The following is a 14,713-nucleotide window of genomic DNA, read 5'->3' on the forward strand; positions in this document are numbered from 1 at the left end:
TGGAACATCTTCTTGAATAAGCAATCAAATAAGTACTTATGGAACATATTCTCAAATAAACACTTCTTGGACATATCTCGAAAATTATGAATGAATTTTGATTGTCAATTGAAACATTAATCAATCTAATATTATTTAGAATGCAGAAAATAAGTTAAACTAACTTCATCTTGACGAGAATTTTTTTTTTTTTTTTCATGAAAAATTTGCTGAAATGAGTGAAAATTTAAAAAAAACGGTGTATTTTCCAGGATAAAATCCGTACAATCCGTACAATTTGAAAACAAATCCGTACAATCCGTACAATCCGTACAATTTTAGGGTTAAAAAAAATCAATCCGTACAATCCGTACAATCCGTACATTTTGGCCACCCTGTATATATAGAGGGATTCCCACACAGTGTGAGAAAAGAAGACTTTACTTTGATGTGTATTCATTACAATTGTCAACATAGAGTTGAAATTGGTAATTTAAATAAAATCCCCTTCTTCAAATCATGGATTAATATCATAAAAAAGTAAATTTTAAGGTTTTAATTGAAAATACAAAAGGGCAAGAGGCATGGAAACTCAAATTTTTCATTTTTAAAAAGATGTTTACTCCAAACCTGATCATCTGTTGCATAGCTCTAAACCTCCTGTTCTTGACCTTCTGTTCCCGAACAAACTTGCACTGCTGCTGCCTCGCCTCACGGAGAAAGAATTCGACCTCGTAGTTCTCGTCTGCTCCGAGATCCTCGAAATACTCAAGATGATCCTCGCTCAGGTAGGTTCCAAACCTCTGGAGGAATAAAGCAGGTTTGGTTTCCAGTAGTTCTCCAGCAATTCTTTTCTTCTCCTGAAATACAACAAGAATGAAAGAAAATGTAAAAGAGAGACTCTAGAAAAATAAAGATTACTGCTTCAGAACTTAATCATTCTGTTCTCACTGTATGCGCTAATAAAATGCAAATCCCAAGTGAAATGTTATTGCATGTTTAACCGAATTTTTTTAACAAAAATGTTTTAGATTTAATTTTCAGGCGACAAAACATGAAAAACTTGGAAAAATAAGAAATATTTGATTTGACAATGTCAGAAATCAAAATCAAATCAAATCATGAGTGTTAGGGAAAGCTTTAGGCTCCACTCTACAGCTTGGAGTTTCAAGTCCTGACTGAGAGGTGGGTTTTCAGCCCGGATTTGTTTAATGTTTAACCTTTAATGAATCAATTGTTTAAATTTGGCGAAATGATCCCAGCAACACGATCAAGTTTGAGCCATGCAACCATTTTTAGCTCCCTTTCACTCATGTAAATATTTTATATATTTAAATATTTTAAGCCGCTTAAATTCCTACAGACGAAATTAATGTATTTTGTAGGTTGTCTTCTACCTGTCGGGTTAGGTCCGGCTCATCCTTCTGTTGATGACGGAAGAAACCTTTACTCCCTGATGCAACCTGAATTTAAGAATTCATTAAACGCTTGTAACCTTAAACCCCCTGATTTTAATAAATAAATAACAAAAAAGTTTAGACCTGAATGATTCTAAGCTTTAAAGTTTTCTCTATCGCTTCTGTCTCCAGTTCCTCTGATTGCGCAGGTTCTTTCTCTACTCTAGCTCCAGGTGACTGCTTCAACTGAGTGTGTTCGGAAGGTTTGTGAGCTGGAGACTCAAACTCACCAAAAAGTGTGGTTTTATCAACATTGTCCATTCTTTCTGAAACATTAGATATATTATGAATATATATATGATTATTTTCAAATACAAGCACCAGGCTGAATGAAACGTAATAACACTAGAAATATTGTTAAAACGGTGTTAGTATAACAATTAGTAAACTAGGGATTAGCTTCTTGAATTTTGTTTAACAGATTCAGGATTTCAAACGCAATATTTTTAGTTTTTAAACTCTCGGCATAGAGCTCTTTAAATTTATTAACCAGTGGACTCGGTTCCCTTCCTTTCTTCGGAGTTTTCCCCATCAGGAGTTTATACAGAGAGAGAAGCGTTGCCTGAACCCGTTGGAGCAACGTGTTGGTGACATAGATCTCCTCCTCTATCTCATCCTCCAACTTCGTGGAGCTAGATTCAACCTTCTCTGAGCTGGGAACAGTCTGAGTATCCGTGTCTGAACCTGAACTCATTTGTTCCAAAGCCGGTCTTGTCTCCAGGAGGCAGGAAAGAATGAGAAAGAACTGTTTTTGTTTTGCTCCGGGGGAAGTTAGAGAGTCTAACTGAGCCTCAAGAAGCGCTCCCTTCTCCAGGACACATCTTAGATAGTAAACAAACCTCTCCTGCTGTAGGTAGAGCGGAGCAGCTTTACAATAGTGATTCTCCGACAACTGTTTGAGTTTCTTTTTCCTAAAGGACGTGTCTTCAATGTCAAAGCTCCGATAGGAATGATGGTACAGAGAGGCAAGTCTAAGATGAATCTCTGCAGCTCTTCTCCTGTACAAATCCTGACGGGAACTTACAGTATCAATGTCGCAGTACATCAGAGCCTTCAGGAAGAACTCTATTACTTGTTTCTCCGCATCCTCCCTCGAGAGAGAAGAGAGAGGAGCTTGGTCTTGGAACAAGGTTCCAACAGTGAAGAAAGTACAGCAAAGCTCGTAGGTAACAGAATCCCAAACAGAAGGATTCATTTTCCTGTTCCCTAGGGTTTTCAGTGCTTTTTGATACTCGGAGAGAGCTCTCTTATATTCATCCTTCTCGGCACTTCCAAACTCGTGCTTGTTCCGCTCTCTTGTCAAGCTCTTGATATGACCAGCAATCCTCCAGAGACGACCTGAGTTGGAGAGAAGTAATGCAATATTAGCGTTATCGTCAATCTTTTGGAAGAGTGCAATCCCCTGGTTCATAAACTCCCTTGATCTCTCTAACAGGGTCTCCGCAGCACGGAGAGTCGAGGCGGATACATCCGCGGTGTCTTCGTCTGATAAGTTCTTGACCAGGGCAGTTGCCTGGTTCATGAAGAACACCCCCTCCTCGTTGAGAACGTTTCCAAGCCTACGGTTGAGACTAACCATCTCTTCGTCTGGTAGTGATGGGAAACCTAGAGCACGACCATAGCACCGGGCAGACAAGGATAATCCCTATAATAGTACAGGTTTATTGCACTATTTGTAAATTTTTGTGTTTTAAGTACATGTGAATTTAATTATTACGAAAGCCTCCAGAGCTAAAAACTTAGAATTATTGATATCGAGTTCAATGCTTAATCTCCTCTGTCAATTAATCTGCAGATTATTTTAATTCAACAAATCAAATTTTGGTTTTGTAGAAACCAATCAGAAGACGGGGAATTTAGGCGTAACTAGTGAAAGAACTCTCATTGGTCAGAATCCAGTAGGGATATCCAAAAAGTGATGATTAAGCAGAAAATCAAAAGTGTCTACAGTGGATATCCAGTTTTAGCGATCAGTATTAAGGATATTCAACATAAAAGTTTTCAGCTCTGGAAATTCTTAACAAACCTCCTGGATATCTTTTGGTGGTTTAATGGTCCAGTCTCTGTCTATCTCGTCTGTGTACTTCTCAACCTCCTCCGCTATCCCTCCTTCTCCGGCCTCAGCGGAGTTATACTGCTCCAGGTACAGGGGAAGGTTACCCCACCTTGAAAAAAGATAAAATACAACAAAATTATTTTAACAAAAAATATTTATCCCTTCAATGGACCAATAATATCACAAACAAATAAAAAGTTTCGACAATAAATCTTTATTGGATCCTTCCTTAGTAAAAAGGCATTTTTTTGAATGGCTAAAATATTTAGAAAACTTACGCAGATATGAATGCAAGATAGCAGTCCCCTGCCACACCCAGAGCAAAGCTGATCATTCCTCCGCAGGTTTCTGCCTCTATCTCTCCTCCAATGGACTCAACCATCGAGAAACAATTTAAAGCTCTTTTGACACACTTTAAGCTTCGACCGAACTTCTTGAGATCAAAACTGATCTCAGCCAGTGTTATATAGACGAGCAGAGCCTTCTTTAGAAGCAGAAACTTGAGATAATCCGAGTTAGAAAGCTGACTGAAGGTTGGTTTCACGTCACAGGACTTCTCCCATTCCGAGATCTTATTCTGAACAATCCTAACATCGGATGAGATGTATCCCATCGGGATTGCTTGTCCCGGGACGGACATTTTTAAATTTTCACGTTCAACCCTTTCCCTCTCCTTCCTGAAGGCGCTAGAGCTGGCCTGTGTTCTCGCCTCCAGGCTCGTGATAAACTTCAATCCATGATCTATATGCAGCAGAGCTTCCGTACATCGGAACTCAATATCATCGGATATCGGTGGAGCGCATTTATCCTTGGATCTGAACCCGTACAATTTACTCGGGTAGCAGAGTGTGTGAATGTCAACAGAACTTTCAAAATCCTCGTCACTGTCAAACTGTTCGTCAGAATCCTCGTCAGGAACGGACGAATGTGGCGAAGTTTTCGGAAAATAAGGTTTGGCGGGATCCGTATCGGCAGGAACGTAAAGTTCCGAAAGAAGAAAATGCGCGGATGTGGCAATATGAGGATATTTACTGTGATCCAGCAGTTGAATACAGTTCTTTAAGAGTGCCTGGGCAACAGCGTCGTCCTCCCGTCGTCCCCTGGAGTCAACAATATTCCTGGCAAGCCTATAGAGAAGAAGAGAGACGGGTGTTTGAAACGGATTGTCAGGTTCCGTCTCCATCCCGCCACCTTCTCCGGTCATATCATCCTCAGTGTTCGACGGTTTGATCCCGCTGTCCTTCTGACTCAGCGATGTTAGATCGTAGAGCTTCACGATATCATCATTCTTCCCCTTGAACAACCAGTAGGTGTGCCCCTCCTTAGCAGCTTTAGATTTCAGGAAGGCAAGAACATTCTGGGCGATATTCTTTACTATCTTAGGGGAGAACTTAGATCCTTCCATGTAAGGAAGTTCTTCTGTCTTGATGAGTTCATATTTCTGAACTATTCCGTCAATGTGGTAGCACATTGCAACTTCAGGAACCTTTAAAATATCAACATTAATGAATAAAACGACACACAAAAAATAAAAGTTTCTGTTATCATCAGCTAAAACTACGCATTCAATTTTGCGTCATGCATTAATTCATCTTCATTATAATCTAATTGTTCCTAAAATTGTATTATTTTGTTTAAATTGTGTTCTCTTAATGTTCACCTGACACATGAGGTTATCCAGCCAGTAATCCATTCCGGTCAAAACATTTATAGGTTTCTTCATATCCCTTAACTTCAAACTAACACAAGGATGATCCTCGTCTCCGAATATTGGCATGTTGGACCCGATTAACATCCGGATATCCTCGAAGGTCCAGATAAAGTTCCTGGCAAACCCGTCCTCTTTGGCCTCGCCCAGGTGTGGGATAGTTTTCTCTATCTCCGGGTCCGGCAAAGGAGGAATATTTTTCAAAACGGAGTCGTTTATTAAAGCAGCACTTCCAAGACTTTCTAAATAAAGAAAAAATAATGAAATGCATAAAATAAGAGGTCTTAGCTTCATTTTAACCCATTCGTGACGGGACGGTCAATTTTGACCGGGTAAGGTTTTTAATTTTTAGCGCCTTCATTTTTAAACCAAATGTCGTCTCGTTTTATTCCAGATCCTTCCTACATATATGCCAAGTTTTGCAAATAGGTGACAGGTAGATAGGTTAAACCGGCTTCACTTGATTAGTAGAGAGATAAGGACCCGGTCAATGTGTCCGTCTCGGCATCGGTCAAAATTGACCGCCCGGTCAATTTTGTCCGAGCCGAGACGGACAAAATTGACCGTTTCCTGCCGGACAAAATTGGCCGGCCTCTGTATCTCCACAACCCTTTATTGAAAAAATTGAAACTTTAGATCTACTCTCATGGACACTATAATGAGTTAACCCTGTATTTTTCAGCAAGATCAGAAAAAAAAATTTTGTCTCGTCACTAATGGGTTAAGACTGACAAGGTCTCAAAACCCAAGCAACATTTTTAATTGAGCAAACCTTTGATTAAAACTGGTTAAATCATAACAATATAGGTAAGGACAATCCATGTGCAAGAAAATTTGGAAAAAAATGTTAAGAAAGACAATTTTGTCTCATTTCAACCAATATTTTCAAAGTAAAGTCCTTTCTTCATTGCATCATATCATGAAAGAGAATTGCGTGTGTGTGTGTGGGGAGGGGGAGGTTGTTACCTTTCAGTGCTTCAATACTGGCTTCTGCTTCCTCCTCCTCTGTATGCTGGAGACTCCTGTAGAGAAACTTTGATATCAGGTTCCGCTCCTGTAGTGCTGAGTTACTGCAGTTCTTCCTCACCACAGCTCCGTCCTTGTCCTCGATCTGATGAAGGATCGTCTGAGCAAAATATTTCCTCAACCAATCCCACTCCGTGGCAGACCGCTTCAGCAAATATTGGTGAATGTCAAAATCGTCGATAAGCAGACTCTTGCCGACCCTGTGGACGATCATACTGATGCTGTTGTTACTGTAGGGAAGCTTGAGCAACTTCTTGATGTTCTCACTGTCAGAGATCACGTCGACGTCTGGCATGCAGTCCACGAAGTCGTTTGCGAGCTTGAAGGAAGAGAACCCGGTCTGGAGGTGGCTAGATGGAACAAACCCCTTGGTCTGAGTTCCTTTTCTCAACCAATTCTTCGGAGCTTTTCTAAATTTACATTAGTTTGAGTAAAATATATTCAAATCTGAAAACAGGCAATAATTTAATTTAGTTTAATAGTTTAGTTTAATAGTTTAGTTTAATAGTTTAGTTTAATAGTTTAGTTTAATAGTTAAGTTTAATAGTTTAGTTTAATAGTTTAGTTTTTCATTGAAACTAATTTAATAAGAGTTTACAGTCAGCGACAAAAAAATGAACTGTATCTTTCACTACTTCGGAGGCCAGATTTAATGAGTAGTGAAGTTAAATTAAACCACTTCTCATCAACTTAACCTGACAAAAGAGAAGTGGACGAAGTATGTCTCCAAGGCTCAACTACTTAAAAATTTTCATTAAATATGGTTCTAGATAAAAAAAAATCCCAATCTGCAATACATATTTTACGCAATTACATTTTATTAGGAAGCTTTAATGTTTGATAGTAAGTTCTAGAAATGATATTAAATACCTTAGATCCGTATTCTCCGCAACCATGTTGAGAGGGACGGGTAGTCCCATCTCCGCGTACCTCACCACCGCCTTGCTGTTCACCCTGGTTGGGCTCAAGCAGTTCATCTGCTCAACCTCCTGGAGAGAACACTGTTCAGGTTCGGATAAGTTCATCTCCGGGTAGGGTTCGGTAGGGGAGGAGCTCCTAACCTTGGTTGCATCTGAAGTTGAGGGAAGATAAGGCATAGGTATTGCATAACTTAACCTAAAAATGATATATTATAGAAGGATTTTTCTTCAGTTTTAAGAACAGGTAAATCAGAGCTGAAAACTTTAAAATAGTGGATATCGAAATCAATGCTTGATCTCCTCTTCTTCTTAATCTCCAGATTAAATAATGCTTGTTCTCCTCTTGTTATTAATCTCCAGATTAATTAAGAATATCACATTCTAAAGTTTTCAACTCAGGTTCATTAATGGCACTGTATTGGCTATCTAGAATTTTGAAAAAGCTTTAAAAAATTCTAATGTTATGGCAGAATTATGAACTGCTTGAGGAGGGAGGGAAGCATGAATATAATGTGACTATTTTTGAGAAATTCTTCTCATGTTCTTATCTCCAAATCCACAAGATAGAAGATTTCTATAATCCACTAGTTTAATTTAATCATTGACGAGAAAGACAATATTTACTCCGCTACAGTACTAACCTATTGGTTTTGTATATCTCATGACTTTCAGAATCTCCCATTCTCTGTAAACTAATAAACGATCATCTGAAACAAAACCTATGCAATCAAGCAACAAGTAGCAGGTGTTGTGCAAAACATATGATAACAAACAACATAAGAAGGATTTGACATCAAACATAAACGTAGTGTTGATAACACTGTAAATATCACAGAAACAAGTTTTACAAAGAATAAAATATGTGAACTTTCCTCATAACCTTTTAAGTTTTAGTATATTGGTGGTTACATAAACTGAGATCAGAACTCTTGAGCGGAGAATCGTTAATCCGTAGGTTTGCATAAGATAGAGATCATTCCAATTGATCCCGAAATTCACAACACAATAATTCTGACTTCTAAACTAAAAAAATGTTCTGATTTTTTGTTTTGTGTTACATTTAAGTACTTATATGTACTAATGTCTTACAAAAAACTTCCGGAGAAGAATTCAAGATTTCTATACTTTAGATATAATTAAATATGTTGAAAAGATTAGAAGAGGTCATAAAAGTAGTCAAGCCCCTGTCCAATCTCCCAGATAGATATTCCTACTCCTAGCTCCTCAGCCAGCTCAATCCGAACCTGAATATTATATCATTATATTAATGAACGTATCAGACTAAAGAAACTACACTAGGAAACCACAACTTAGTGCTCTAATAACCTTTGAAGTGAGCGTGCATAAATAGGACCGATTCGTTAAGAAACCCTTATCATTTCGTAATATTTATAAATTTATTTAAAACAAATTTTCTGTTCATTATCATTCCCCTTTCCTGCCTTTAAGTGTATATTTTTCACATACTCCCCCCTCCCACGACCCACACACACACACAAATAAATGTTTAGCCTCTGGATTCTTTGACGCATCAGATTTGTCAGTTCCTACTTCCTTGTCAATATTTGCGTACTTCTTGAATAAGAGTATCTTGAATAAGAGTAACTTTGTAAAATGAATAATATGTGTTGTCTTTACAGAAACTACATCCCTTTATTATGATGTGATCAAAGATTGTCAACAAAATGTTTTGCTGAAAAAAAAACTTTTTAATAAAATTCCAAAAACGTATTTAATTTAAATCTTTACCTGAATGGAGTGCAAGGTTGGATAGAAAATCCTATGTTTGTAGTGATCAAGTTTAAACTCTGCAAAATGTTCCTCAGTATCTGGATCTAATTGAAACTTCAGAGATGGAACCTTCTCAAGGTACTAAAATACATACACGGTAAGATTATTTAGATAAGATTAGTCATGTTTTGATATACCTGAACTAGATCTCGTCCTAGCACGTGCCCACCACCCTGAGAAGTGTAATCGAACCCGTACATGTTCAGTCCCATGAGGATCTTACTCCGATGGGTTCCGGCAGGATCCAATAGATCAACACACCTGGAGAATCAAGATGTTATTAAAAACCAGGAAACACAACTCTGCTCATCAAAACTATAACTATATGTTATTCACTATAACCCATACAGACCAGGGTAAGTTAACTTTAACAAAAACTTAACCTTTTATGCTTTTTTAAACGTACTTTCTTATCCACGCAACAGGACTATTGGGTCCTGGACGGGACGGATTGCTGTAGTCGTAAGTCATCAAGGAGAAGTAGTCCACGTTCTCCACAAGGTTAGAGAAATCTTCACCCAAAAACATTCCAACCTGATCGCCCTGAATCAGAATGAATTAGAACGTGTCCAGTCGGTCAAGATACCTGGAGACCAATTGATGTGCTTTGGGTCATTTTAAGTCCAGGAAGAATGGATCTCCTCAAATATGCAGATATGAAGGTGGATTTGATGAAGGTTATATGGAGGCATGAGTTTGCTCAAGATTGTCTAAATATACAAGAGACGTATTGGAAAGAATAAATATTTTCTTGAAAGTCTATAAAATCGCCTTGGGTTACGTAATGTTCAGTTGGGCGTTCCTAGCGTAGTTCCTTTGGCTATGTAATGTTCAGTTGGGCGTTCCTAGTGTAGTTCCTCGGGTTACGTGATGTTCAGTTGGGCGTTCCTAGTGTAGTTCCTTGGGCTACGTAATGTTCAGTTGAGAGTTCCTAGAGTAGTTCCTCGGATTACGTGATGTTCGGTTGGGTGTTCCTAGTGTAGTTTCTTGGGCTACGTAATGTTCAGTTGAGAGTTCCTAGAGTAGTTCCTCGGATTACGTAATGTTCAGTTGGGGGTTCCTAGTGTAGTTCCTTGGGCTACGTAATGTTCAGTTGGGCGTTCCTAGTGTAGTTCCATGGGTTACGTGATGTTCAGTTGGGCGTTCCTAGTGTAGTTCCTTGGGTTACATAATGTTCAATTGTTCATGACGAATGATGAATTTGCTCAGGGTTACCTGATAAACAGGAGGAGGTATCGCTAGGATGAAAATAAGTCCTTTGGACTTAAAAGCTGCGCCTAACTCATTGACAAGGGAACCCATCTGAGGCCTAAAACATTTAAAATAAAAATTTCAACTTTTTGTTGGATTAAGGGACTGTTTTATTAATTTAAATAGACCATTCAATTAAAAAAAAAAGAAAAAAAAAGAGACATGCCCGAATACCAACGTCACTCTATGGAGAAACCGCAATTGAAAATAATCTAATTTCAAGAAGAATCCTAAGCATTCTTGATCAGACAAACTTTTAATGGTATCTCTGTAAATCGGACATGCCATCTTATAAAAGGAGATTCCATTTAATGGAGAACTTGATTATTTTACCTTCCTTTCCCTCCAAGCTGGGACCAGAACTCAAGCGTGAGTCCGTCCAGGTTGAATTGGTTCACTGTATTGAAGAGAAGCTCCCTCAATGCAACCTGCTTCTCCTTGTCCTGGAACAGGTTTACATAGTTCTGCCCGGTCCATCTAAACAAACAATTTTAAAGAAAACATTTGTGTCCCTGTCTTTTATTGCGACTTCAAACGTTATTTGAGAAGGCCCTCCATGCAAAGATGACAATGCCCGATTCACAAATGTACCCTTGAAACCTTTATCTCATCAATAATGTATGTTCTCCTGTAGTACTACTGCGCATTACGCGCTGCACTTTAGTAGAAAAAACACCATTTTAAAATAATAATTTTTAAAAATTAAAAACATTGATATCTAATTCATACACAATACAAAGCTTTTTAGGTACCGTTGTGAATCGTGCATTGTCATCTTTGCTTGGAGGGTTACAGTCCCGATAGGTTGAAACTAGGTAAAACATTTTGAGGCTGCAACCTGTCAAAGAGAAGACGTGGTACGATCTTGGCTCCGTGTTTCCGAACATCTTTAATCCATCCTTGATCCAGGTCGTGTACTCCACCAATCAGGAAATCATCGTTATCATTAACTGTAACCTTCAATACACATTAGTTCATCTTCTTGGAAAAACTAAAAAATTCCACAAGAGTTTATCTTGTGTCAGATAATTGACCATAAACTAACCTGGAGCCAAACTGGTGAAATGAGAGAGAACTTCCCCCCGAATATTTTGGCCACATCGTAACCATGATTGTTCCAGGGGGTGACGTAGCCAAGAACAGTTCCATCAAACCTTTTCTATACAAAACAAATTCAACCTACATTCAAAAGTTATAACTCGATTAATTCAATAAAGCAGTGCTTAGATCAACAGCATTTTGACTCCTTGGATCCGGATCCGAAACAATTTACAGATCAACATATCTGAATTCAAGGAGCAAAATATCATCCAAAATATATTATTTTTAAAATTGAGATATTATTTGTTCTCTCATTGGCCAACCAAGTATCAGCAACAACAAGAGAAAGAAAACTATAGAGGAAAATATATCGGAAATTCTATTTTGTAGTAGAAATTATTTAAACTGGGAAATATTATTAATTCTATGAATTTGGATCCATCTTATTTTGGCTCCGCATCCAAATGTAAAACTTGAAAATTAAAACTTGAAGTTTGATGTTTTACGATAAAAAAACTCTAATTCGGAACCTGATGCGTATCCTTGAAGTACGCAGCCTGGTGTTCCAGAACATCCCTTCCCTTCACTTCCTTGTTGACCAGGTTCTTGGTGAACACGGAGTCGGAGCAAGGTCCAGGCGGAGCAACTTCTCCAGTTCTCTTACTAACCTTCTCCTGAAAGAATTTCCATCTTAATTTAACAACCAGAGGTATACTTTTCAAGAACTACCCTCACATTGTCGCCGGGGGGGGGGGGGGAGAGAGAAAGAGATTTCGGATGCTGTAAGGGAAAAAATGAAAAATTGGGCGTCAACCTGCAAGTTTTTCCACTCTTTTAAATACTTTTTACATCCCAAAAAATCTTGGTAAATCTAAACTGTCAATAAATTTAAATAATTAATTCCATGCAAACATTTACTTTCCGACAAACCGTGTTTAACAAATTGAGTCTAAAATTATTTACACGACATCTTCGCCATCGGCACACATAGTCGTTTATTATTATTATTATTGAAGGACAACCCATCATTCAATGAAATAGAGGTCGGCGCTCCTAGTCGCCGAAACGTATCCATGGGCTGACCGAAAAAATGAAAAATTGGGCGTCAACCTGCAAGTTTTTCCACTCTTTTAAATACTTTTTACATCCCAAAAAAATCTTGGTAAATCTTAAATTGTCAATAAATTTTAATAATTTATTCCCTGCAAACATTTGCTCTCCGACAAACCGTGTTTAACATATTAAGTCTAAAATTATTTACACGACATCTTCACCATTGGCACATTTAGCCGTTTAGAATGTTTCCAGAGAAGGGTATGTAATGATGAACAAAATTAGATATTGAGTTAGTTAACAATGTTTTCAATACAGTTCTAAATTACATTGTTTACTCTGAACTTCGGACATAGCTTGCATTATATATTATACAAGATTCTGAAAAAATCAATGGATCCTTGGGAAAGATTTTTGCTTTTTGCATTACGAAAGGAACTGATTCTTGGTTTTTCAAACCCTGATTCTATGCAACCTGATGAAGTTTTCATTTTTAATTTAATTTGGGCCACTTGATCTCACAAAATTAGAATTTTGAACCCGACATTGGGCTAGAAATATAGATAACACCAGTTCCATATGCTTTTGAAGGTTTTACTTAATTTTTAAGAACCCTTGGTTCATCTTTATTATCTTTATTATCATTATTAACAATCAACATACAGACATATATATATATACTTTGCCGTCTCTCTGTCCGTTTGTATCATGAACGTCAAAACGGCTCAACCTATGGGCCAAAATGTTGTGTGTGACCTCACATGACGAAAGTATAGGAATGTTCAGAATTATGAAATTTTTAAAAACCAAGAAAACAAAATTGTAAATCCTTCGAAAAAAATTATAGTTATATCGTCGAGTAAATGCTAAAAGATTGAGCAACAATTAATTTTTGAAATTCTTCGCACCCTGCGCTGGGAACTTTGAATGGTGGATATTAGGATTAATGCTTAATCGACTCTTTTTATTCTTGAGATTAGATTACGCTTGTTCTCCTATTGTTATCAATCTCCAGATGAATTAAGCAGTCAGGATTAAGGATATCTCATTCTAAAGTTTCCAGCTCTGATAGCCTAGTACCTTTGATTTTTTATCATGTTTAGACAGAGTTCCTAGATTTGTATTTAAACAGAGAATCAGTATATATCCCTGCAGTACACCGCTCCATTGCATCTGAAAATCAAATAAAAAATATTTATCTTTTACATTATTATAAAAAATACAGATATTATAATGATAAGATATAATTTTGTATACATTTTAACATTTGTATAAAAAATAGAAATAATATCAATTTCCTCAAAAGTCTGGCCATAATCCAATTTCAATTTCAATTTCAAATCATATTTGACATTTTTCAAGACAAGCAAGTATGAAATGTTAAATCTAATTCGACTCATATGAAGGTAAGCTGGTCTACAAATATGTCAATCTTGTATAGTCGCAAAACTTCTGGGGTTCAGATGAAATGTTTTCAAACCATGAAGAAAACTTGTCTGAATCTGGAATATTGAGAATATCAAGATCGTTAAAATATTGAATATTTTTGCATCCTTCATGTACACTCTTCATCACTCCCCCGTAATGACTGTGGAAAAGACAATGACATGTATAGGATCCGCCAAGGGATGACTTCTTCAGGTTGGGCAGATCAAACTTGAACTCTGTGCACACCTTAAATGCTGAAATAGACAGTTCTTCGATAGAGTTGCTCGACACCTCCAGTAAGTCATCGTTAAGTGTAAACTTTACGAGACGTAGGATCTTGATTTGAGTGAACGGTAACAAGGCTTTTAGAAAATCCGTTTTCGAATGGTATCGCTGTTCGCAGTATGGCAAGAATGATGATCCCCGCAAGATCAGTTCGTTCAAATTCACAAACCGTTTCAGGGGTTCTGTTACAACCTTACAGAAGATTTTGTCCACAAGTATTTCTAACTTCTGTAGAGAAGAGGTAGGAAGAGAAAACAAAATACTGACAAGGGTTTGCTTGTATTCAGGTTTCAATACAGTCAATTCAATAAAGTCATCATATAGAAAGTTAGCACCAGTCATTTTCAATTCCTTGAGATTATTCAAGTTAAGGATTGAAAAGTAGGCAATTGGTTTATTTAGTTGTTTCAGGTCATATGTGCTGGTCAGCTTCAGAACAGGTTTCTTGTGTTTCAGAACAGAATGGGGGTAGGGGACCATAACATGGAGAATATATCGCGACTTGAAGGTTCTCTCCAGCATCCTGCAGGTACGGATGAGGTTGTATATGTCGTTCACGGTGATCATTTCGAGAATAAGTTCCAGTATTTCTGGGGGTAGGCTGAGAAGTGGCGAGTTCTGAGATACAGCAACTCCAGGGAGAATTGTAGTCTCACAGGACTGTTCAATGATATCTGAATCCTCGTCTGGCCGAACAACCTTGCTGTTATGAAACATG

At 37.6% G+C, this 14,713-nt stretch overlaps 3 protein-coding genes across 3 annotated transcripts in view; all 3 read right to left on the reverse strand.

Annotated features, from left to right (window-relative positions):
* The window catches only part of LOC111706247 (coiled-coil domain-containing protein 97), a 4,306-nt gene extending 2,587 nt beyond the window's left edge, over window positions 1-1,719 (reverse strand). The window contains exons 1-3 of the mRNA XM_023479076.1: window positions 1,521-1,719; window positions 1,377-1,442; window positions 610-839 (exon numbers count right to left, since the gene is read on the reverse strand). Of these exons, the coding sequence (XP_023334844.1) occupies window positions 610-839; window positions 1,377-1,442; window positions 1,521-1,697 (473 nt within the window). The 5' untranslated portion in view covers window positions 1,698-1,719. The remainder of the gene's footprint in view (window positions 1-609; window positions 840-1,376; window positions 1,443-1,520) is intronic.
* On the reverse strand, window positions 1,700-7,864 carry LOC111706203 (erythroid differentiation-related factor 1). Its single transcript, XM_023479004.1, has 7 exons — window positions 7,788-7,864; window positions 7,097-7,342; window positions 6,167-6,636; window positions 5,153-5,442; window positions 3,771-4,978; window positions 3,463-3,601; window positions 1,700-3,081 (listed from the first exon to the last, which is right to left on the reverse strand). The coding sequence occupies exons 1-7, from the start codon at window positions 7,826-7,828 to the stop codon at window positions 1,825-1,827; spliced, it is 3,651 nt and encodes a 1,216-aa protein (XP_023334772.1). The 5' UTR covers window positions 7,829-7,864; the 3' UTR covers window positions 1,700-1,824.
* LOC111706222 (chitinase domain-containing protein 1) lies at window positions 7,853-13,475 on the reverse strand. Its single transcript, XM_023479043.1, has 10 exons — window positions 13,363-13,475; window positions 11,760-11,903; window positions 11,234-11,347; window positions 11,027-11,145; window positions 10,522-10,665; window positions 10,153-10,246; window positions 9,344-9,480; window positions 9,075-9,198; window positions 8,896-9,018; window positions 7,853-8,390 (listed from the first exon to the last, which is right to left on the reverse strand). Exons 1-10 carry the CDS (start codon window positions 13,453-13,455, stop codon window positions 8,301-8,303), a joined length of 1,182 nt encoding a protein of 393 aa, XP_023334811.1. The 5' UTR covers window positions 13,456-13,475; the 3' UTR covers window positions 7,853-8,300.
* Window positions 13,476-14,713: the final 1,238 nt, after the last annotated feature.

The sequence above is a fragment of the Eurytemora carolleeae genome, unplaced genomic scaffold, assembly GCF_000591075.1.
Source record: "Eurytemora carolleeae unplaced genomic scaffold, Eaff_2.0 scaffold70, whole genome shotgun sequence".
NCBI lineage: Eukaryota > Metazoa > Arthropoda > Copepoda > Calanoida > Temoridae > Eurytemora > Eurytemora carolleeae.